Source organism: Lynx canadensis, chromosome A2, assembly GCF_007474595.2.
Source record: "Lynx canadensis isolate LIC74 chromosome A2, mLynCan4.pri.v2, whole genome shotgun sequence".
In the NCBI taxonomy this organism is placed as follows: Eukaryota; Metazoa; Chordata; class Mammalia; order Carnivora; family Felidae; genus Lynx; species Lynx canadensis.
Window position 1 is genome coordinate 104,153,261 of NC_044304.2, and position 26,692 is coordinate 104,179,952.

A 26,692-nucleotide genomic window follows, 5' to 3' on the forward strand; every position below is an offset into this window, starting at 1 on the left:
TGAAATCTTTCTCAGCAGCAATAAGAAAGGACCCCATCCTGGAGAGTAAAGAATGATCAAAGTGTCTGCCATGATACTGAAAGAGTCTCTGTAAGTAATAAAAGCAAAACCAAACCGAACTGGGAACAAATCCTCATCTTGTAAAAATGCCTTGTACTATGGTAAGTATTGGAAGAGGTACAATCTGGCCCTTTTTCTCTTTCCTTTATTCCCATCCTGGAAGGGGGGGAGGGTGTCACATAATTGAATCTGTATCAGTACGGATAAGATTTCCAACCCTCTTACTGACAAGAAATAGGTAGGGGGCCCAGACCCATGATACAAAACAGATGAACATAGGGGAAGGGAAGCAAAAATAATATAAAAATAAGGGAGGGGGACAAAAAATAAGAGACTCTTAAACACAGAGAACAAACTAAAGGTTGCTGGAGAGTTTTGGGTGGGGGTGGATGGCCAAATGGGCAAGGGACATTGAGGAAGACATTGGTTGGGAGGAGCAGTGGGTGTTATACATAGGAGATGAATCACAGGATTCTAGTCCTGAAATCATTATTGCACTATATGCTAAGTAACTTGGATGTTAAAAAAAAGAAAGAAAGAAAGAAAGAAATATGGAGGGACACTACACACTCTTTTGGAATTAATGTTAAAGGAAATCTTATTAACATGATAAAGCCTATAATTCTTTCATTTTGATGCAGATCATAGATGTGCAGTTTTGCTCTCTAAGACTTCTGATCGATTTCTTGGGTGTTCAGAAAAATTTGATATTTATCTAGCTGTGCTTGAGGGAGGAGTCAAGGTTAGGGTCTCCCTACTCCACCGCCATCTTAACCCTCCTCTCAAAAGCATCTCTTATTGTGACTTACATCGAAGAGTCTTAAATCGGTTTTTGTTATAAAATTCATTTGTTTGATTCTTTAAAGTTGTATTATCTTCTAGAAGGAAACTAGAATTTTACGACATTCATGACAAACCAGGATTACACGGCCTCATATAAGAATTATAAATATTGCTCATCTAGAAGAACTTGGAGGTCCTGCCTGGTGAGTGGGTTTTCTAGGTAGGTAGACTTCACAACTCTAGCTCATCATACCTTCTTTACATGAGGAGGGGCACGATGTCCAGTCACTATATGGTGTCACAATACAGTCCTTCCTACAAGGAAGCAGACAGGGTCTCACCGTTTCAGGTCGAAGGCTTTCAGGACACCTAGAAAATGCAGAGGGAAATTACTAGGCCTCTTTAGTAACCCAGAAAACTACATAATTTGATGTCTTTAAGTCTTTCACTGCTAAAATTGCTAAAGAGTCACTAATCTATATTATTTAAATTCCAGGAGCCTGTCTGCTTTTGATAGGAACTATATAACTAGATTATTTCTTCCAAACTAGACCTCAAAAAGTTCTCAAGGCAGGATATATAAATTTAATAATAGTAATTGTGCTATTAGAACAAAATATAATTTATCTTATCCCCTTATAATGATCTTTCTATTAAAAAATATTTTCTAACGTGCTCTGTAAGAAATTTATGGGAATTCAAATTACCGATTTAAGAACTAATTCTACATCTTCGTATAGGTAAGTAAGCTTATTGCTGATTATGTTTCCAGGTTATTCTATGCTTTATTTTCACAAAATATGTGTAGCATAAATTTATAATGGAGTATATTCAATACATAGTGCATGCTCAAAAATGATACTATATTTACAGCTATATATTTCATAATAATAACAAAATAATAAAAGTGTACAGATCATTAGGATAGGCAGTTTTTTCCTTTAGTCCTGGTTTCATTTAGTATCTCTATTCTAAAGAATTATGGAATTTTAAATATTTTTATAAGTTACAATATGTTTTGGACCAAAAGAGTAAATATAAATAAATCAAAGATAGCCGATCAATTTAAAGAAAAATAAAACACCATTCTTGACAAATTATAGTAAAATTAATCATCTTAAAAAATACAGTAAAAATATTTATTAGGGACATGAGAAAGATGATGATCCAATATACTAAAATGTCTTTTTTTTTGAAATGTCTTACTTTATATAAGCTTTTGCACTTTTTATAAGATAACTTTAGGAAGGTGATGTAAGAGTTTTAAGTATACTTTTATGTATACTTAAATGATTTTTCAATTTCCCAATTCTTCTCTGTATCTTCAAGATCTGATTCTACTATTGGCGGTCAAATGTTGATCACTAGCATTAACACTAGAAGAAGAGGTATATTAAGGACAACACAACATAATAGCATAAATCATATGACTAAAAGTAACTTCCTGTTCTGATTCCTAAGAAGTTATCTTTTGATGTCATATAAATCTTTGACAAAGAAGCTAAGAGGCAGAGAAGAAATAAACTGAACAACTAGTATTACTGTTGCTGGAATAACTTGGCAAATTAGTGAAAAATGGGATTTAAAAATACTCCCTATGGGAGAAGCCAAATTTTCTGTAGGTCAGGATAAACTATCTTTTAACAAGTAAGTTAATCAGGATTTCAGAACTGAAGTATGAGTGAAAAAATACCAACATCATTAATCTCCTTCCCATAATTTCTTTATTGCACTTTGCTGACAGTTCACTTTTTATATCACTGTATTATAATAATTTATCTACATATCCCATCTCATACATAAATATTATGTTCTATTCAATTATACAGATATATGCTTTCCCCTTTCACTCTGTAACACTAGGGTTTATTTGGAAGTGGATTTAAAAATTATATATGACTCAACATTTCAAAAAAAATAATCTCCTTGTTGAGGATAACCTTGAATTTTCATTTAAAAAAATGTCTATTTATTTATTTATTTTTGAGACAGAGAGACAGAGAGAGCATAAGCAAGGAGATGCAGAGAGAGAGGGAGACAGAGAATCCAGTACAGAGCCTGATGTGGGACTTGAACTTGTGAGTCACGAGATCATGACCTGAGCAAAATCAAGAGTTAGATGCTTAACTGACTGAGCCACCCAGAAGCCCCAACCTTGGATTTTCCTAATTGCTATGACTACTCAAAGTTATGGACAACAAAGAAGTTTAGATAGGAGTCATAGAAGTTAATGAATTGTTACAATTGAGATTATAAATCACTAGAATTTTAATTTAACCTGCATTCTTAGGAAACAGTATATGGCAAAACCCCACCTATGATACTGTTAATTCTTTCGAAATTATGCAATTATTGATTAGTATTATTGGGAGCACTCCTTTGCAATGAAGCAATTTTACAACTCTAAGAATAAGAGAACAGGGGCGTCTGGATGGCTCAGTCAGTTAAGCTGCTGACTCTTGATTTCAGCTCAGGTCATGATCTTGTGGTGTGGTTTGTGAGTTCTAGCCCCTCTCGGATCCTCTCTCTCCCTCTCTCTCTGCCCCTCCCCCACTTGCATGCATGCTCTCTCTCTCCCTCTCCCTCTCTCTCCTCAAAAATAAACATTAAAAAAAAATAATGGGAGAGCATTACTCAGTTGTGAGCTCTTCAAATTTTAGCCCTTTTATAAATCAATGGAATTTACAGTGTTATCGTTGACAACCTCCAAAATTCTGTTTTAGTTTAGAAATATCCACAGCAAGATACTTGGCTAACTGTGGAGAACAAAATTACTAACAACAAAGCCGTTAAATGAACACACAAAGATAAATTATACAGCCTAGATTACATCCAATAAAATGAATTCAGACTTCCTTTGGTGAAGCAATTGGTTCAGTCAACATGCTTCTTTTCTCCTTTGTACTGTTTGTATTTAGTGTTTGTGGTTTAAATCAAGGAATTGATTTCCCCCCAAATCTTATTCAAGGTCAAATTAAACAGATGTGATAGGAGTTGAAGTTTGTTACTCTGAGGATAGATAAGATCAATAACATTGATTTTACCATTGCAGAGTAATCTGTTTTATTAAGAGGAGTTTAAAACAATGTTTTTATTTGCATTTTTGTTTCAAATGCCTTGCACTGAGAAGCGTTCATTGAATTTAATCTAGCTTTTAGGGATAAAGGCAGTAACATTTTCTTTCAAATTCACAGCATTTGCTTAATTTTTCAGAACTTTAATGGCAAAGTAAGTGCATTTAATTTAACAAATCTATACATGTATCCAGGTCATTGAATAAAGGCTGCAAGGGCAAAGCAAATTTTTAATGGATTATTGTGGTGGTTTGACATGGGGCTACAGGATACCCTTCCTATTGAATGATTTAATGACATTAATCCATCAGGCTCTTTCACATGTAAGTTTATATGCATGTATATTAGTGCTTGGCAAAAACAGTTTGGAACTTGTATAAGCGAGGAAAATATCAACAGCAATGTTTGCAAAGTGATTAACAGTAGAACAGGAACAGAGTGAGCTTACTCATAGCAGATTGGCATGATAGCCCTCAATCCTGTGCCCGGTTGCTCAGGTTATAACCCTGGGCAGGGAATATTTCTACCTCCATACTTGTCCCAGCAAGACCCAGAATCCTCAGGATTTGGCACTTCTGCCCCTACTGTTACTGCCAGATAATTTTAATATGCTGCACGTCAACTTTCTGGGTTAGATTCATCACAACTTTAGCGTTGTTTCTATTAAAATATTGGTTTGGGGCTACCAATTAAGGATGCGGAACAGTTTCTCAATTTATTCAAGTCTTCCTGGCATATCTTTTCTAATATTTCAGAATATCAAATTACATAGTCAAATAAAGTATGGGGCAAAAATATCCTTAATGTCTGGAATCCTGGCCAGGTAAAAACAACTCCTAATAGGAATATTATTTATGCCCTGAAGTTTTTCATACATCAGGTACATTATTATCATTTCCTTAAAAAACACTAGGAAGGATCTCAAATTTTTAAGAGAAAATAATACTTTCTAAGATTTATGGAGTGCTCACATGACTATTTTTTGCATTAAATCCTTTCAATAAACATTGAAAACTAAGGCCAGAATCAGTTAAGTAGCAGGCTGAAGGTGACACATCACAGTTATGCACCTGGACAAGTATTTGGAAATTATGGACATTTTAATACCAATGCAAAATTGACTGGTTTTACTTTGCGTGTTTCATATGGCTAAGAAGATATGAATTCTAAAAGATTTATGCTAAGTCTCAACAGATAAAAGTGTTTTTTTCCCCTTAAAGGGATACGTTTTTAGAACTGACTTATTAATTTTCTCAAATTGATTAGCTCAGTTATGCCATGACACGTTTCTTCATTTTATATTTTGCACAAGGTAGGTATACTATGTCAACTCTCTAGTTCTTTGTCCTCTCTCTCTAGCAAATTGCTTGCCTGGTTATTATACTACTTGTAACCACAGTGAGAAACGGATGGTTTTTCTACTTATAACACACATCCTATCCCAAGGCTCTCTCTTAGAAGTAAATGGCTTATTCATTTAACCATTAAAAGATGTAATAAGTTTGGCCTCAGTATTTTTGATATAGTATTTTCCAGGGGAAATGAAAGGCAGATCATAGAATGCTACAGCCCAATTAAACTAGTTCGGCAGACTCCACAGCCTACGGGTACATGGGAGGTCATGGATCATCTGCACTGTTAGGACTTCATATACGGTCATTATCGATCAGCCAGGCCCAGAGCAAGCACTTCCCTCACTGCCTCACTAGCTTCATAAAAGGAGAAAGCGCTACTAGAAAAATGAAAGTAGATAGCACAGAGAAATACTTCTACGGAATTCATAGATCCCAGGCACAGGATTCCGGAGCCGTTAGAACTTTGTTAGTGGCTGACGTTCAAAACAAACAAATCTTACTCTTGAGGACAGGTGTGACAAGCATCAAAATGCTCCATTTCATGAAGCAAGTGAAGCCTGAGCCAATCCCCTGCATGGTTGACCACAGTATTTACTGCTGTCATTCTGAAGCCCTTACTTTTTTGGTCCCACTTGGCCCACATTGACCCGCACACAGATGACTTTTCTTGTCTGCATGCCCACGGAGCAAGAGGCCTCCCCATTCCAAGTTGTAGTTGTGTTGAAGGACGATACGGAAGTGTCCTCGATGCACTGGCCCCAGGGGCCAGTCTGCCAGTGGTACACAGTACAGGGATGCTCATTACAGCTGCGTACCTCTTGCAGAGCACTGCTATTTGGACAGTGAACTCCACCTATAAAAATGAACAAAGAGTATTAGATATGGTGCTAACAGGAAACTTACTGTTCTCTCTCTTTTGGAATTAACGATAACAATGATACCCGCCATTTATTAGCACATAGCATGTGACCAGCATGCTGCTAGGAAGGCAAATTACATATTAATCTTACGTCATTTGGCATCCTCCAGGTTAAAATTTAAGCTATACAGTATACATGGTATTTGCCTGCGGTAGGTGGGGGGGGGGGGAACTACGGAGCACCTTAAAGAGAGAGGCCATTGTTCTCCAGAGAAGCTGAAAATGAGGTACAAATGGACCCTATGGATTGCTGGCCCAGGGAAATGTGGGCACTGAGACTCTGTGCATGGTGAAAACCCAATGTGTTCTCAAATGTTATCTTCCAAATTGAAAATCTTAAATACGTGTTTTGAAGTATTGCTTCTTTTAATACATTAGGCATTTGGGCAATTAGAAACAGGGTTTTTTTGTGGTTTTTTTATTTCTTTTTTTTTTTTTTTTATCAGTTGATGCTGTCTGATCTTCTACAGCATTACTGGGAAAGCCATGTAGTAATGATAGTACCATATTTATTCAAATCTAAGATGTCACTGGCTGAGAGATATACCATCATTTTATTCCTCAAAGAAAGAGCAATGGCTACAAGTTAAACTATGATACATTGCTTTCTTTTCAATCCTATTTTTTACTGATGCTTATTGAAATCCATTTGTATGATTTATTTACATTTAAAAAAATATATCACTTGATTGCATGCATTAAAAGGGAAGACATTCCTCAATCTCATTTTCAGAGTCCAAATCTCTTGAGTCACTTTTTAACTCACACGAATCAAAGTTTGTTCTCCTATACAGAACCATCATCCTGTTTCAAAAGTGTTGATGATGTAGGATTTCTTTAAAAAGAGTACTCCCTGTTGTTTCCAGGTCTTTCTTCCCATCTCTAAGTTTTGATGCTGTTGCATTCTTAACTGCACCAGAAGTTGTCAACAAAAGATTTAAGCAAGCAACGAAGAATTTCTTTGCTGTTTTTATTTTTAGCAGACATATCATGGAATTGCTATTGTCACCAGGAATAACAACACAATTCACATGTACTAGCAATGACAACTATGTTATAACTTCTGTCTGGCTATAGTGGTTTTAAAACGCATCCATTGTAACATGTAATAATTACAGAGATAATAAAAGGTAAAAGGGATAAGTCTTTTAATCAACAGAATATGGTGTGAAGTTATCATTTTGGAACCATTTTTTATGTGCTAGCCTTGTTATAAGTACTCTGTATGTGGGACATTATTTTATACCCCAAACTGCCTGACAAGTTAAAAATTATAAGGCAAATGAACTAATGCAACTTAAATGACATAACAGTAACAGTTAAGAATTTATGGAGCTCAGTGTCTTACCACTATGCTATTTATAATGCCAATTATAAAAATAAAAAGCTTTGTATCATTAAAAGCAGAGTCGGGGAGCAATTTATTGCTTACTTTATTGACAATTTAATCAATTTGAACTTATGTAGCCTCTGAATTTTATTTTAGGGGCAGAAAATACCTGGTTGTTAAATAAGAAAAGGTGATTCCATAGCTAGTGATCCTAACAGGGAAGACAACTCCAAAATTTGAGATGTGGGTAAAAGTCATAAACAAAACCACACTCCGAGATGATCTTCAGTTCATCTTATAATTAAGGGCATCCCTCTAATTCAGGAAATAAATCGGTAGGCAGTTTATATGAGAATTTAACTGCAATTCAGAATCATTTATACAGTGGTGAACATGGGATCAACATCAGAATGAAGTAGCATTTCGTTAATGTCCCTGCTTCATGATGGTGAAAACATCTGTCACAGATCATAGCCTATCCTCCATCACACAGCTCAGTGACCCTGGCAGCCTCTGAAAAGAAGTTTAGGATTTGAATAGGAATGGATTCTAAAACATACTAATTGGATCGGGGAGAAGTAAATGAGCACTCTTATTACCCATTCCCTGAGGCTCTAGATTTATCCAATCTTCTCTCTCAGACAAACACATGCTAATTATAAACATTCATATGCACATTTTAGGCAACCATTTTAACCATACCTTAAATTTAATAGTGAAATTATTGATCTACAAAAAAAGTGTTTCTTTATTTACCTCATTTTTACTGTGAGTGTATGTATGCTGTTTAAACTGTGATTCTAAAACTCCTCAGTTGTTTTGACATTGGAATTGACTGGTTGGCTTTGGAACAAATGATAAGAAAAAAACTTCTACAACATCAGTGTAACGTGTTGAGGAACTGCAAGATGGTTAAGTTTACAGACATAAAGCCTATTTATTTTCTTGCCCCAATCCACATTAAAGCCACATCAGCAGCTTTGGACTGGTGTCAGGATACTCGCACAGATAAGCCCCAATGTGTTCTTAATTAGAATGACGATACGGGAATTTTGAAAGCATGGCTTGGGGTAATCAGTCATTGCGGCACCCGTTCTGTTGTTTTGGGAATAATTTTACGGTAGAAAAATTGATAGATATAATATTGAATTTATTTATTATTTATGGGAAGATCTAATTCCAGACATGTGGGAATATTTCCATAGTACTGGGGAAATTATAAAATGTCACCCATGACAAAATTAGTGATAAATGGTATTCTTAAAAATATCCTCTTATACATAAAAATATATGCTTCATACTAATGTGACTATTTAGGCTTTTTATCATTCTGGCAAGTGGACAGACTTTATATTACTCTGATGAAATTCTACTATATAAAGAAATGTCCATGCTCATATAAAAACACCAACTACTATATGCGAAACGTCTCTAACAGAAATGAAAAAGTAACTTTTCCTCCCCACATCAAGTCCCTAAAAGCTGTGTTAACATACATCTGAACAGAGCTATGGTGTTCCTGGGTTTCTGGCTCTGACATTGAAGTTCTTACAATTTAAATGGCTGAAAAGACTGAAAAGATAAAGGAACCTTGTTCAAAACATTAATACAAGTGTATTGAGTGTTATAGTAGGCAATGTTTATGTCCAACGCTTCAAGAGATACCTAGCGGGGTTATAAATAGTTTTTGCTGCTCTCAAGGATCTTATAATGCAGTGGGGGGAAAGTAGTAGGCATAGGCAAACACACAAATGGGTATAATTTTAGTCAGAATATAGTAATAATGTTAAAACAGGTAGTATAATTGGGATTCAAAAGTATAGATTCCATTAGTTTTGGGGTGACTAAAATATGCCTCAGGTAGAAGGCAGTGAGATGAGTTTTGAAGGAGTGGGATTTTGACAAGCAGAGTTCTGGGAAGGGAGAGAAAAAAGGGAAAATTTTATTGAAGCAGAAGAAAAAATAAAAGGCAAGGCATACAGGCAGATATGATTTTGGGAATTTGCAATATTGATACCGTCCATTAGGGTGCAAAGTTCACACAGAGAAGGAACTGGCAGTCAGGATAAGGAAGTGGACCGGGTTCCTGCTAAGTGGCTATTAGTGTACTATGAATTATAGCTTTAAAGTGCTCGTAGTTTTTACTGCTTATTGCAGCCCAAAACCCTTTGACAGCCGACCACCTCTAAGTGAAAAGCACATTGGCAGTGGCATGATTTCGGGGAACTGAAATGGAAGAATGTTAGCCAGAGAGAACCTCAGAAGATTCTGCTGTAGCACACCATCTCTACTCCTTTTCCCCTTTGTTTTTCCTTGCAGAAAGAGATAGAAGACTTCCCACCATGGAGTCTGCATAAATCTTGTTTGGTGGTTATGGAGGGACAGACTGACACAGCACTCCTGTTTCAAAGTCTAGAATGGGAGGGTGAGGAAGCGACAGCACTTTTACCTAGAAGGCAGAATTATGTGTGGATATACCTAGATAATGGATCCTGAGTTCTTCAGATTTGTCCAGGAATAAAAACGCTCCCTGGCCCTTAGGATTAAAATCTTTTAACTGTGAAAACCCCAAGTTAAAATATAAACATTCCTCTACCCAATGTTTTGTACTTTAAAATACAATTTTTGAAGACTGCTAATTATTTGTGAAAAAAATTGGCACAACTCTATTTTAATTTGCATCTATTCTCCGTATGTTTAAAGCAGGTGTAAATACACACTAAAATTTGGCTGATGAAATTATCATATCAGGTCATTTTGAACTTTGCAAAAAAAAAAAAAGCTCATTTCTTGATGTGTAAGGATAATTAACTATATAATGAGACTTAAGTTGTTATTATACTCAGTGGAAAACATTTTGAAAATCATGTTTTCTTTTTAAGCTAAGTTTATTAAGAGATCTGCAACATGGGTTCAAAAAATTCGGAAGGCTACAAATCTAACATCAATTTTTATTATTCCAATTCAACATACTATTAGTTATATTAAAAATATGCCAGGATGAAGTGTTAAAACATTGCTTCCTTTTAGATCTTTCCACATAATTTTTTTTTCAGGGCTAAGAGCATCAGCACTTTTATCCCCTCACTGGGTGGCTAGGCCTGAGACACCAACGAATCACTCTATAAAACTCAGAGGAAACCAGGAGCTAGTGCAAGTCCAGGGAAAAGGGTCAAGGTCACATCGAATGGTCACTGCTATCAAAACAACCCTGGTTGTACACTTTGACTACCACCTTGTGGCCAGCAAACCAGTGCATGTTGATGGCCTGGATGGCCTTGTGAGCCAAAGAGGCAATGGAAAACTCCAGAAAAATCTTGGCACGATCTCTGCATCCTTTTCCTTGCATAATTTTAAAGAAGCTTTGGGGCCCACCCAAATATACAGTTTATCCAATATAAGGAAGATTTTTACCTCAAGGTATCATACAAATCTAAAAAGAGAAATTCCAATTTTATTTAATCAGAAGTCAAGGCTTAGGAAGCTACACACACACACACACACACATTTTTTTAAGTTGAAAAAAATATTTTTATTTTCTTCAGTATATTAACTACCTACCTCTAGTTGCTACCATTTGTATTTGCTTTCCAAATGACATTTGGATAAGAATCATTTTATGACAATTTTTGTGTATTGCCGATAATAGGTTACAAAGTGTTCCTCAAGACATGCACACACCATAAGAAGACGAAGTAAATCAAGGGTAAGACCAGGAGCTAGCACTCCTTTTTCTAGCACACAGGATTATATTCCCGGCCCACCCTGCCATGATTGAAATGAGGTTCAACTTCAAGCTGTGATTATATGATTTGCTTTGCCAATCAAATGGCAGTAGAAATGATATGTCACTTCTGGATGGAAGAATTTAATGCTGATGTTCTGAAAGCAGCAGAGAGACTCTTCAACTCTTCTTCCACTGGCATGGGGACGAAGACGTAGGTCTTCATATGGAGGTTCAACACTCCAATGCAGACTGTCTTAGCAACTTACCCAGCACCACAGCAAAATTCCCATAAGGGAAAAATAATTTCTCTTTGAAGGTTTTGAGCTTCTCAGCTGTTTGTTACTGCAACACAACTTGGGCTGCTCTAATTAATACAAGAGGTTGTGTAGTCTTCAGCATATAATGTTTAACAGTGAAGTTATGACTGAGGTAAATAGAAATGTATCTTTTATTTTGTGAAGCAGCATTTATTTTGTAAATCCAGATAAATACTTTGCACACAGATTTGTGTGTAAATCTGGATAGATACTTTGCACATGGATTTGCATAGAAGTTATTTCACTAGAAAACTATATGTCTAAGCATGCAATATATAATTCTAATAATGTGACTTTTCCCTTATTGTTATCATAGTAATTTTCTGATTTAGAAAATGAAGAAAATTCATGACACTTACAAAACATTAATTCTTGGGGAATAACAGAAAGACCTACTTTTGTGTAAAATTATAAAGGGTTTCCTACTTAGCAGGGAAACACATTTTAAAACTTCGTGCAAAGTTCTTAAATAATTTCAAAAATAGCTCAAAATTATGAGACTTTTTGTGAAAGAGAAAATATGTTTCAGTATCCAGCAAATAATCGGTACTAAATAGTTTTTGAAGGACAGATTCATTAAATACCTCATATAATTATACAAGTTTCTGTAGCTGTTATTAACAGAGACAAACATCAGCAGATTCCCTACTGACAGTTTCCTCTATGGTTTCCACATAAAATTATGTTTTGAATTCATGCCTTTATGATTTACTCTATAAACATCTATAATTTTCCAGCACAGCTTGCTTATGACACAGCTACTAGACTTAATTAAAAATTATCGAAGTCTCACCCTTTCAAACTAAGAAGATGATACATACCAAAGAGCAATCATAAATTTCTGCCTTTAAAGCATTTCATGACCTTTCAGTGTGAAGCATCATGTCTATAGAAATAATGATCTGGTGAGTTCTGCAAGCATGGCAAAATCTCTGCCATGTGACTCACGGGGCAAAAAGTCACTCATTACCAGTCACACAGCAAGTGTCTGCAGAGTATAATAGATTTATAGGAAGCACAGTGACCACAGATCTAATTCTAATGAAGTCCAAGACATAATCTGAGCTGATAGAGTTTGAAGTCCGAATATAATCTATACAAGGTTAGAGTTATTGTTTGACAAGACAAGGAATATGACTTTCTAAAAGGTTCTATCTTTTTGTTTGGTTCCATGATACACTATTTTAGGGGGTTGCAAACAGTTAAATTTATATTAAGGTGACTGGAAAAGGTTTTTGGACACTTTAAAGACAATTATAAATTTTCCTACGGGTTGACTGTGTCAAACATGCTAAATTTTTCTCTCATGTCTTAAGACCAAGGTAGTTCTATTTTTGCATAGCTATTATATTCACAGACAGCAAGTTTGGCCAAAGGAAAACACCGTCAGGTTTCCATCACGAAAATGTTTCACGAATACAAAAATAAAACTGGCAGCATAAAAATTCCTCCCCAATCTATTATTTGGGGATATACACACAGAGAAACACATGCATGCTACAAATAGAAATCATTATTTACATGTGCTAAATGGGAACGAGGAGAAGACTCATTCAGCTTGATAATGTTTCAATAATATGTGCCTATATTCTTGAGACTGAACATGCCTTAATGTGATAGAACTTGATGACTTATATGTTTTCCTTACTCCTATGATATTCTCAAGAATGGCAACATTAAGTATAACATATCACCCAGTCACACAGAGGCCGAATTAGCATTTGGATGTAAGCCTGAGAGACAATTACCAAGAGCCTTGTATTTCTCTACAATAAAGCTTATACAAGTCACGTATGAATTTATGACACAGCATGTTTTATTTCCCCAGTAGGATGAGGTGATTAAGGAGCAGCATATTTTAAAAATGAACACAATCAGGGGGACCTGGGTTGTTCAGTCAGTTAAGCGTCTGACTTTGCCTCAGGTCATGATCTCACCGTTTGTGAGTTCGAGCCCCGTGTCAGTCTCTGTGCTGACAGTTCAGAGCCTGGAGGCTGACTGCTTCCATCCTGTCTCCCTCTCTCTCTCTGCCCCTCACCCACTTGTGCTTTCTCTCTTTCTCTCTCAAAAATAAAATAAACATTAAAAAATTGTTTTTTAAATGAACGCACTCTACATATATGAGACTTCTGGATCTTAGAACCTATGTTCAGTAACCTGAATGGCAGATAATACATGTAATTTTTAGTCAACCAATAGCTGTGCTAGTGTTTCTCTAAAAACAAACAAACATAAAAACCAAATAATAAAAATCTCACCTTTACTATTGAACATATATGCCTATTTATGAGAAGGTAGAATGAGATTTCAAAAGCAAAAACTGACTACTGAAATAGAGAAAAATAATCAAACCTGACATCTGGAATTTGGGGAGCCTCTTTCAGACTTCTTCCCAGGTTTACCATTTAAACTGGAAAGCAATTATTAGGAGGGTGGAAAGGCAATGTGAGTTTACTTTTAAGAGTCTTTCTTCTTTTATTAAGGACATATTTTCAAGATTAACTTTGGGGAATGGGAGTAAGTTGCTAAATATGTTAACAGATATTAAATTTCCTTGATTTCTGGGATTCTGGAAGTAGATCTCCGGAAGATTTTTGTAGAGCATCACCTTAACCAGGGAAGACAAAAAAAAGGGTGGGGGGGGGGCACGCCAACTTTTGGAAGGAATCCAAATCCCTCGTGAAGCTGGTGGCCAACCTTACCTTCATCACCGGCATAGGCCAGAATAGATCGTGCTCGTATCTGTTTCCCTTCTGTGGTTTTCCCCGAGCAGGTGTGTGAGCAGGAGGACCACGCAGACCACATGCTGAGCACACAGTCCTTTGGGCATGGGGCATAACAGGCCACAGGGATGGGGAAGATGGCATCTCTACACAGCTGTCTGTCAACTTCTTCTCCTGGGGAAGACATCACCACGAACAATCTATCATTTTTTAAATAAATGTAAAATGAGCAATTGCAACCAGATGGGCACCAAGATAAATTAGGTTATTTTGTTCTTAGTTAAAAACAAAGCTAAAACAAAGCGTACTACAGCCAGATGTTAAAAGAACACTAGGAGTAAATATATATCCTTCAGTGGAGCTTCTTTTATTATCAGAAGCTTAGGTGTGTCAATCAAGCACAGTGCTGAAAGTGTTTTTATACTACAGATACCAACCTGGTAAGTGATTTTTATATTTATAATATTAACCTTGCAATAAGGAGCATCAATGAATTATGTTCCCCTCTTTATGGCATTGCTAGAAATGAGTCATCATTTACAGATAACAACTCTATCCATAACATGTACCATATGTTCTCATGAACCAACTCAGGTATCTCTATTTGCAAACTCTCTGTTTCACAGGGAATTTATTTTTGTATGATTGGCAACCTTTTTCTTTCATAAAAAAATATTTTGTTAGTTGGAAATAGCCAGGAAATGTGAATAATAGGATAACACTATAAGCCCACTACTTAAGGTGGGCCTGGTGGGAAAGGGGGAGAAACACGACAGAGTAAGCAAATGGCAGAAGATGGTTATCACTCCTGTGCTGAAAACTCTTCAGAAGTTTCTTGTTCCTCTTAAGATAGAGATGAGCAATTTAATACTTTATAAGACCTCAAATGACCTGGCTGTGGTTTCTCTTCCCAGCTTTATCTCACTCCACTCCCTCCCTTACTCTGGGAGCTCTACAGATTGGCACTCATTTAGTATTTGTTGAATGAATACAATGAGATATACAAAAGGCCAATGAGAAAAAAAAATGTTGTTGAGGTTAATAAATGCCAAAGATAACCAAAAGAATTACAAAAAATGACCAAAATAGAAGATGAAATGAACTCTATGGCTTAGTTGGTTAATGTCAGGTGCTAATGACGTCAACGGAACAGAGTGAAATGAAACACAAACAACCAAAATTTCATCTACTATTTTGCCACAAAATATGACCATAATTCTACATGACTCTCTCAGAACGTGTGCCTTGGGCCATTATGCTTTCAGGGGAGAAAGAGTGACTAATTGTGCTATTCTTCTTTGCTGTTAGAAAAACAACTCAGAGCTGTTTCTCACTAATGGAAGGTCAGGAGCATCGTGTTAATGTACAGCCTTTTATTCATATATTTGAAAAACAAGACAAAAAATCAAACATCGATTGGAAATGCCCTAACATGTTAATAGCTACTAGTTTGCAGGGCTTTAAATCATTAGACACAATCAGAAGTCAAGTGGAATGTTAACAGCCATTACTTTGCAAGGTTTTAAGTTATTAGATTTGCTCACTAGTAAGACTCACTGAAACGACAATTGGACTCATCATTATATCGTTCATTTTTCTTTAGTTACTATGATCTGTGTGATCTCTTTTAATTCTGCTTTTATTGGCTTTTGGGTTTGGCCTATCTCCCAGTAAAACACTATGAAGATAGACTGTAGATTTATAGGTACTGAAGGTTCAGTACAAAAATCATTATAGTACAAGCCATTTAATATTCTTCAATTTACATAATAATGATGACTCTTTTTCCTAGTAGACTTTTTTCTGAGTGCAAGAGGGGACTTGCATCCCTTATTTTCTTCATTGCCACTTTTAATGTTCCATCTACTCTCTTTTACTTTCATTTCTAGTATCCTGTGAAAAGTCAGGCAAATTTGGGGCTACAGCCTACAGTCAGCCAGGAATTACAGTTTTATTTCTTCTCTAATAGTTACTTAATGATTTCTACTCAGAAGAATTTAACTCATTCTGCAACAATTGAACTGTGCTACATGTGTGTTATAAGATTAATTTGCATTAGCATAAATGATATATTTCTCTTTCTCATAGCATAAACTTAAGGGATGCACAATTTGAACGCTTCTTACTTTACAAGTTATTCTTTTTTTTTTTTTTTTTTTTTTTTTTTTTTTTACAACCTGTGTCTGATACCTTATGTCAGCTCATTTTCATTCACCTTGTTCTGCTTAGCCAGGTGTATTTCTGGCCAGGCACAGTCCTTCTAGAGTACGTCTCTTTTTTGTTTGTTTATTTTTGAGAGTGAGAGAGGAGAGTGCTTGAGAGTGCACATGCTGACATAGGAGAGGGGAGGGGCAGAGAGAGAAGGGGACAGAGGATCTGAGAGCCTGATGCGGGACTCCAACTCACAAACCCTGAGACTATCACCTAAGCCAAAGCTGGATGCTCAAGTGACTGAGCCACCTAGACAACCCCCCTTTTAGAGTACATTTTAATCCTCTGCAAAGCTATTAAGACTCACCTTGGATCCAACCTCCAAGATTTCCTTAGATTTCAGCCCTTTCTGCACTCTCCCCAGCTTTGCCAGGTAAGCCCCTGACCCTGATTGCTCCCAATCGCTTATCATTGTCTTGCATCCAAATAATTACACTATGTTCCAGCCATTATGGCTTTTCCTCTGTCTCCTACAGATCAATCTCATCACTGCCTCAGGGCCTTGGCATTGTCTCTTCATTTTGTATGAAAATTTCAGACTTCCTCAGAGATTACGTCTCAATATCCGGGTTTTAGTTCAATTGTCTCCTTCCTAGAGGAGGCTTAATTGATCATACACAAACTCACAGTGACTTCATTTTACTTTTCTTACAGCTTTAATCACCATGGGAAACTTTTAATTAATTGTTTACAAGTTTATTTTCTGACCCTACCACTAGATTAAAAGCCCAATGAGGGCAGGATCTTTATCTGAGTTATTTTATACTCAGAAACTAAAACAGTGCCTAGTACAAAACAGGCACAAAATAATCTTCCGTTAAATGAACAAATGAATTAATTTTAACCTGTTGTTATCAGGAAACAGAATGCTGGACTAGAATAACATGGATTTAAGTAAAGTATTTCTTAACTTGCCAAACATTCAAGTGCTCTAGGACTTGGTTAAAGTGTATTCAGTGGGTAGGCAGCATATGCACCAGCTGCCGTTTGCTAGAGATGCAGTCTCTCAGACCCCATCCACTGAATCATTATTTGCATTTTCTAAAGATCCCCAGGTGATGTGCATGTACATAAAATCTGAGAAGCACTATTCTAGGATTTTTCTGCCTTACTCCTCTTGTGTTTTGAATAGCACCATACTGCCTCTTGAAAGGGGCAGCTACAAATTCATCTGGATTACATACCTAACATCAACTGTTTCTCTGTGGAACTTCCTTTTATACTTCTCTTCATATAAGGTGTACTTAGAGGAAAACATTCATTCCGTGAATACTTACTGATTAGCCCATCTTTTGTCAAGCACTGTACTATGAATATTATATACATCATCTCAGCTAATTGTCACAATGAGCTTTTTTTGAGGTATAATTGACATATAATATTGTATTAGTTTCAGAAGCACAACATAATGCTTCAATATTTGTATATATTGTGAAATAATCACCACAATAAGTCTAATTAACATCTGTTTTCACATACAGTTACAATTTTCTCAAGAGATAGACTTTTAAAATCTACTTTCTTAACAACTTTCAAATATGCATTACTGAATTATCAACTATAGTCACCATGTTGTACATTACATCCCCATGATTCATTTATTATGTAACTGGATTTGGACCATTCACAACAACCTTCTTTTTTTATGCTTATTTTATTTTACTGAGAGAGGGAGAGGCAGAGAGAGAGGGAGACAGAATCCCACGCTGTCAGCTGAGAGCCCAACCCCACAAACTGTGAGATCATGACCTGAGCTGAAACTAAGAGTCAGATGCCTAACAGACTGAGCTGCCCAGTCATCCCTACAATGACCTTCTGATACCGATATTAACATCTAATTTTTACTTTAAAGGGAAAAAAATGAAGATCAGAAAGTTTAAGCTTACTGTTTCAAAGAGCAGAAGTTTAACTAAAGAAGCAGAGATCTTAAATGTTTTCTAGTCAACTTCTAATCTACAGTTTTTTTAGAGAGAGTGCATGTGTGCATGTGAGCTGCAGGGGGTGGGGGTGTGGAGGGGGGGGAGGTGGAGAGGGAGGGGGGCAGGGAGAGGGGGAGAGAGAGAGCGGGAGAGAGAGGGGGGCATAGTGAGGGGGCTGGAGAGAGAATCCTAAGCAGGTTCCATGCACAGTGAAAAGTCCAACATGGGGCTTGATCCCACGACCCTAGGATCATGACCTGAACCTAAAACAAGAGCTCAGCTAAGACACCCAGACACCGTGCCAATCAACTTTTTTAAGTGGCATGGTAGTATGGAGAACTTGGGATGCCAAGAGAGTTACTAATGGATGAGTCTTTATCTACAAAGATGTCAAGAAACTGGCACTCTAAATTGTTTCTCAGGGCAAAGTGAAGCATAGGGGTGGCGGTATACTGTGTCAAATACAAAGAGTATGCATGTTGACATGTCCAAGGTTACCTATTTTGGTTTATAGCCATTGAAAAAATGGCAATGGATCTGTGAAAATATGAAATTATTTAGATCCTTGACTTTGGTTTTGACAGGTGCTTTACTCAACTCAATTAACTGACCACTAACTGGAACCCTTAGGAAGTGTGCTCTCTCTATCTGTCTCTTTTAATGTTTATTTATTTTTGAGAGAGAGAGAAAGTCAGAGTACAAGCAGGAGAGGCAGAGAGAGAGGGAGACACAGAATGTGAAGTAGGCTCCAGGCTCTGAGCTGTCAGCGCAGAGCCCGATGTGGGACTAGAACCCACAAACCACGAGATCGTGACCTGAGCCAAAGTTGGATGCTTAAACTACTGAGCCACCCAGGCACCCCTGAAGTGTGCTCTTTTAAGCTCAATTGCACTCCAGGCACAAGTCATCAGGGAAACATTACGGAGGAAAGAAAAGTTGGGTTTATGGCTATCACAGGTAATTCCATAATTTGTCTTTCCAGTCACTTTCTATGAGTGTAACTTCTATCTTATTGTTCATATGAAAAGCGACCCAGAAAATAAAGTCACTATTTATTAGTGCTGCAGAAAATAACTTCATCCCTCCTCTTCACATTAAAACTTGTTTTTGATGGATAAACACTATTTTAATTAGATAAGAACTGTTTTGCATGACATTATTTCAGAGAATCTATGTACATATCCAAATATCAGGTTCATGTAAATTCTTTCCATATTGAAGAATGAAAATTTTACTGCCGAGCATTTGGGAAATTCTATTTTTCCATATCTACTACCCTACTCTTATCACATTTTCGACTACCATATGTCCCCATTATAGAACCTTTCGAGATTTTGATTATCTGAGTGTGCATCCAAATAAATCTGGGCAGACAGATCTAATGATCATAATAGTGAATGATGTAGTTCTACATTTCATGGAGGTGAAGACCAGTGCAACCTGGTTTGCTTTCTGTAGTCTTTCTGGGGATGATTTCTTAGCTAGGCACTAAACATGAAGTCATAAACTTTTAGAATCCTCACACTTGCCTTTGTATATTAAATATACTATATATTGTTTTTGGCATGCATTTACCAACATAAAAGTTTTAAAGGATTGGTTTATATTTATGAGACTTGTATTTTCCACCTATGAAGCTCTATGTACCTTAACTAAACCTACAAAAATGTATATTTCATATGAATTACATAACACAGAAAGAAGTGAATGAACCATTGTCTACATATTAAAACTTCCGCTTTATTTTGAAGCCTTAACTAAGCTTAACTAAAGCATATCTGGCTTAAACTTATATAAACTTATATAAAAGGTTGAGAAATAAAATGAATACACTTGGGTTTAGCTATTTTTATGAACTCAAAACAAGACTTCAGTGTTTAAGTGGGTGCCTTCCTATCTCTTCACAAATATAGTTTTAAGAATATTTTTTAAAATAATTCATCATTTAATCAATTTAAACATGTATTTTGACATCTTTAAAGTAACCTCCAAATTTTCCCCTTGTTTGGTCTATTTCATGAAATTCACCAAACTCATGAACTCTTCTGAAATATCTCCTTTCATTCTACTGTGTTCCTATTATCAGGATAAGAGAATTGAACATCTGTTTGAAGTAATTACACTAAAAATTCATGACAATTTCCATAAAAATAAAACAAAATGAGAAGAATGATCAGACGATACACTTCTTTTTCTTAGTAAAAGTATATACTGAAAGTTTATTACATTCATTTTACTGGAGCTTAAACATTATATAAAAGATAAATCTTGGTTTATGAAGGTTTTTATAGGTTCAAGGTTTTTATAGCTTAGGAGATGAGCAAAGAACACAACATTAATACAGTAAAAATATAATTAATTATATTTTAATGTAAGGCATATACATGTTCAGCACTATTCCTTAAGGTTCCTTGCATTATTCTCATTTCGTTTTAATCATAGAAATGTTCAGATTGTGATAGTTGACTTTCAACAGTCATGGTAGTACTATGTACAATGTACCTCCAGAAGGCATTGACGAATTGAAACTTACCAATGTAATGGACCTGAGAGGGGCATAAACAGAAAGCAGACATTAAAGCAAAGAGAAACCAGACACAGAGCCAAGGTTTTTAAAAAGCACACTATTTAGAAAGCCTCTAGTACCATATTTTTGGGATAGATTTTCCTTGCCAGACTTACACAAACTCTATAGCAATTCTGAGAATTATTATTGAGTTGTTGATGTCTTTTGTATTCTTCAGAAATTGTCTCAAAAATTCATGTTGACTTCTGATAGTGGCATTCATTATTTGTATATTTACTTATTCATTGATAGCCAGTATAAATTCACAAAAGAAATGAGATGGGAAAAGAATGAAGTCTTGTATTTGCTTGGATCTTTTCAGAGAGCATTTTCATATAACCATCTTATCTGAACTTTATAACAACTGTAGGATATATAAGTCTGGAATCACTCTCAGCTTACTCAAGTAAAAGACCAGTGAATGGAGTCTTATAACTCTTTCTTTGTTCCTCTTGTTGAAAAGAAGCTTCCTATCTCTTCATCTTTCATGGGAAGTTTCCAAATAATTTTTAAACCCTGCTTTCCCTCACCTATCACATCCAGGTAGTGAATCTGATTTATTCAATATACTAAGCATCACCTGACCCCATGTTTTCTTCTAGGCAATTATGTACTTTCCTCCAACCTCCTGCTGCCTCCCATTTCCCCTGCAGCCCATCACCCATTCTGACCCCCAAAATATGTTTCTAAAATGCAAACATAAGCCAACCTATTAGCTGAGGGTCAAATTCCTTAGTGGGATACAGGAAATCCTCATCTTCTGTCACTGCCTCACGTTCTCCCTACATCCTATCCAGAGAAAGCCATTTGATTCTCTAGGAACTGAAATGCTGCTCTCTCATTCCTCTGCTATTTGTTGTACACTGTTCTCCATGTCTGCTTGCCCCACCCTCTTGCTAAGTCACTTTTTAGGACTGTGAACCTTCTCAAGTTCCCCAGAGGGAGTTGTGCTCTACACTTTCTGTTCGCACAACACTGTAAACATATCATTTTAAAGAAGTTTGATAATTTTTTACTCACTCACCTTTACCTCCAATTAGCCTATGAGAACCTTCTGGTCAGGGATTTTGTCTTATTCAATATATTTATATCTGAAGTCTTTGGTTCAGTTACTATCAAAACTAAAGAGGTTTGCAGCAAATGTTTGCTGGATGAGGGGGGGAAAAAAGGATTAGAAATCCCAGGACATGCTTTTCTCTTCTGAAAAGGCCACTTGTGTTTATAGATTTTCAACTTTTAGTCTATCAGACCCTGATCAAGATGGCCTTAACATTACCCTTAGCTTGTCTGAGCCTGACAGGTTCCTTCCTGTCTCTAGGTCCCTGACCTTCCCTTTCTTAAGACATGTATTAAAAAAAAAAAAAAAAAAAGAAAAGAAAAAAAAACCCTTGCAATTTTAAATTCTTTTTCTGCCCCTTTGAAATTTATGTAAATTTATTCTAATCTCTTCTCAGTCTTACAGCCCAGGAAATATCTTTCTCTAGGATTTGGGAACCATCTCTTAGACATGGAAACATCAAAGGAGGTAATGCCCTGTTACCTCAGTCTTTGTAGGATAGTAGGTCTCAGACTTCTTCAATGGGTGGCAGTTAGCAAACAGACTTGGCCTACTCACTGAGAATAATATTTGCAAACTCAGGAGTAACTGAATGTACTCAACAAACACATCCCATTCATCAGTTTCTTCCCTGTGGTCCTCAACTGCTTTCTCACTAATTCACCCAATACTTAAAAACATTCCTGCCTTTTGTTTCTTTGCAGTTGATTTCAGTTCTATTGTAATAGTTTAGAATAAAGTCTTCGTGTGCAACTCTGTTTGGTGCAGTTTTTGAAACTAATTCACATCCAATTTATTACCATAAGCTTAATTTTCTCTTTTCGTCTTAAAAAAATTCTATGTATTCACCTACTAACTTTTAAATACCTTTAAGCAATCTAGAATCTTTATACTATAATTATTTTTAGGATTTTCCTGCTCTTTCATCATCTTCTTCAAAACCTTTCCATTTCCAATAAGTGTATCTTTTATATTCTCATTATGTTTTCTTCCCTTTCATCTTTGTTGTGTTACTTGAAGTCTCTGTCTGTTTTCATTCCTTCATGGTACTGCAAAATGAATCAGGTGACCCTGAGGTAAAAAAAAAAAAAAAAAAAGCTGCCTTCCTTTCCCCAGCAGCATCCACTTTCCAAATCTATGTCCTGATATGGTCATTAACACAACCTTTAACTTCATTTTTGAGATGAAGCCCATTCTAACAAAGTATAGTAACTAACATTTGTTAGAAATAAATGATGAAAATTTTGTGCTAAATCCAATCACAACTCTGCATTTTTATGCTTCATTGAATTTTAGGTACTCCCAGTTTAAACTGTACATGTAGGCAAACAACTATCACTACATCCATGATTTACTTTCCTAATAATTCAGGTTGAGGACTTCACTTGGGATTGGGCTGAAAAAAAGGAAAAAGGGCGTGTTTATACTTTGCAAAATCTGACATCAGGCACATGGCTTAGTATCAGCTATCGTGACACATTTTTTATGCATGCTCCCTATGTGTGTAATATATTAAGCATATAACTGAAAGCACATGTGTTTTGAAATAAAAATGTGAGACGTGTTTACTTAATTCCATTTAACTGAAGCTAATACTTCATTTTTATGACTTTCCTGTTATCTATTTGTGTGTCTGCCTGAAAGCCCCAGACTACCCAGCCTTGTTTATTTTCAGCGACTAAAAAGTGAACTGAGACTCATGTTTTTAAAAGCACTATGGAAACTCCAGAAAATTCAAATAATAACTTTATCTCTGGCATGATTTTAAATTAAACAGTTTTATTTGTTCTTATTTCTCCCAGATTTGTTCATTGCATATTTTTATTCTAGAGATTCTAGACTGGTTCTTTCTTGCAGCTTCATTATTCTTAATTATTTTTGAGTTTGAAATTATCTACAATGTTAATTTCACCTCCTCCAAATTTACCCTTTTAGTAATGAGAAGTCAAACTTCCCTGGTTCAAATTCTAGCTTTACCACCTATTAACTATGTACCCTGGAGCAAATGATTTAATTTTTTCTAAGATTCAGTTTCATAATCTACAGATGAAGGCTAATAATAGTACTTATTTTATGGTACAGATGAGGGACCATAAGGAAAGCTGAAGGCCAAGCACAAGCTAGCACCCCCACTTCCCATCAGGGGGGATATGGTGTGATATTCCTCAAGCACTCATGACTGCCCAAGAACAAAAGAAAGGAAAGAAAACAAATGATTAACTGATAGATCACAGTCATACAGGCCATGGGTCTCCACTGGTTTACAAATGTCTTAGTAAATTATAAGAAAATGGCAATCTTATCAATAGCCTAATCTCCAGAAACCTACAAACTCAGTTTCCTAGAGTCCCTAGTATCACCCTCTCCTCCATAGTGATGTGGGGAACAAAGGTAAGAAGGAAATGGCAGATAAAATTAAGTTTCCTTATAACCTGCAGTTCAATGACAAATAGTTGAGGCAGACAGAAAAGGAACTCCCTACTGTCTTAATGTTAATACTTTGCTAGAAGGAAAAACCACCTTAGCTTGACAATAGCTAGGCCTCCAGCATCCTGTGAGTCTTCTTTAGCATATGAAAATCCCTTTGGAAACTTTTCCTAGACTTTACCTTCTCCAACTCCATAGTATATAACCAGTCTCTCCTCAGGGTCCTGGGGCAGCTCTTTCTGCCCATGGGTTCTTCCCCGTGCTTTAATAAAATCACCTTTTTGCACCAAAGATGTTTTCAAGAATTCTTTCTTGATCACTGGCTCTGAATCCTACCACCACTCCCAAACCTCATCAGTATTATTATGCATATTAAATGAGTTTTTAAAAAATTAAGTTCCTAGCTCAGTGTCTGGTACATAGTTGAAAAATGTTCTCTATTTTAACAATACCATGCCCACTTTCCTCACCTCCTTTCAGTGGAGTAGCTGACCATTCCTTCCACACCGTGATAAGAATGGAGGTGCTCCACTGTGTTTCAGTCAACTTGAATTAATGTGCTTTATTATTTTCCCTTAATTCTGCTTATAAGTGGACTTGCTTACCATACCTTATAAGGTATAAGTAAGAACAATTTTACCAATCTGACTTAACAATTTGTTAAAGTGCTAAGATTGTGAGGAAATACAGAAAACTCAGGAAAAGCCAATGTGTGTAATTATGAGTATTAAATGTTATAGTTCATATTTTGAAAATTATTTATAGTTGAGTTAGAGATACTTTTGGCCCTCAATAATTTTTAATTTTTTTATTTTTTAAATTTACATCCAAATTAGTTAGTATATAGTGAAACAATGATTTCAGGAGTAGATTCCTTAATGCCCCTTACCCATTTAGCCCATCCCCCCTCCCACAACCCCTCCAGCAACCCTCAGTTTGTTCTCCATATTTATGAGTCTCTTCTGTTTTTCCCCCCGTCCTATTTTTGTATTATTTTTGTTTCCCTTCCCTTATGTTCATCTGTTTTGTCTCTTAATGTCCTCATATGAGTGAAGTCATATGATTTTTGTCTTTCTCTGACTAATTTCACTTAGCATAATACCCTCCAGTTCCATCCAAGTAGTTGCAATGGCAAGATTTCATTCTTTTTGATTGCCAAGTAATAGTCCATTGTATATGTATACCACATCTTCTTTATCCATTCATCCATAGATGGACATTAGGGCTCTTCCCATACTTTGGCTATTATTGATAGTGCTGCTATAAACATGGGGGTGCATGTGTCCCTTCAAAACAGCACACCTGTATCCTGTGGATAAATGCCTAGTAGTGCAATTGCTGGGTAGTAGGGTAGTTCTATTGTTAGTTTTTTGAGGAACCTCTATACTGTTATCCAGAGTGACTGCACCAGCTTGCATTCCCAGGCCCTCAATAAAATTTTTAATTAAAAGTTAAACTACAGAATAGTGAGCTCACAGCGATAAGCAGAAGTACCAAGACATGTGGCATCTTATAATGTTCTTTTAGTGCCCTTTCTCTTGATGGATTAAATCATTTACATTGACTTTTCTTTTTAAATTTTGTTTTTTACTTGTTTTGAAAGAGAGAGCCCGAGCAGGGGAGGGACAGAGAGAGAGAGACAGGGAGAGAGAATCCCAAGCAGGGTCCACACTGTCAGTGCAAAGGCTGATGCGGGGCTCGATCTCAGGAACCATGAGATCATGACCTGAGCTGAAGTCAGACACTTAGCTGACTGAGTCACCCAGGGACCCATACAGTGACTTAAACAGTATAAGCTAAATAGCTGCACACAATTACTTTCAGTCTTCAAGGCTTCAGCATCTTCTAGACAAGAAAAAAAAAAGCTACTTTCAGAAGTGTCATGTAGTACAATCAACTACATTACAGTACTAAACGAGTTATGTAGCAGGCTTATTTTGAAGAGTTATCAATACAATCAACAAAATAACCACATTTATTATAATCTATTAATTAACTTTAAAAGGTTATGTAAAAAGAGAGTTCCACATCAAGTATTGCAACAGTATTCCATTTGCCTCTTTGATGAAGTACAACTCCTGTTTTGATCTCTCCAGCCTCATCCTCTCTCACACCAGTGCATCTTGTGGGTTCTATCCCAGTCAGTTCCTCACGGAAGCTTGCAGGGCTCTCTTTGAATGAGCGCCCTTGGAATGGCTTTCCCTTTGTTTTGTACTCTTTTTTT

The 26,692-nt window shown here is 36.2% G+C and overlaps 1 protein-coding gene across 1 annotated transcript in view; it reads right to left on the bottom strand.

The window, feature by feature from the left end:
- THSD7A (thrombospondin type 1 domain containing 7A) overlaps positions 1-26,692 on the bottom strand; it is a 258,940-nt gene that overhangs the window by 91,688 nt on the left and 140,560 nt on the right. Inside the window, exons 7-9 of the mRNA XM_032592420.1 lie at positions 14,268-14,462; positions 5,891-6,125; positions 1,097-1,212 (exon numbers count right to left, since the gene is read on the bottom strand). Of these exons, the coding sequence (XP_032448311.1) occupies positions 1,097-1,212; positions 5,891-6,125; positions 14,268-14,462 (546 nt within the window). The remainder of the gene's footprint in view (positions 1-1,096; positions 1,213-5,890; positions 6,126-14,267; positions 14,463-26,692) is intronic.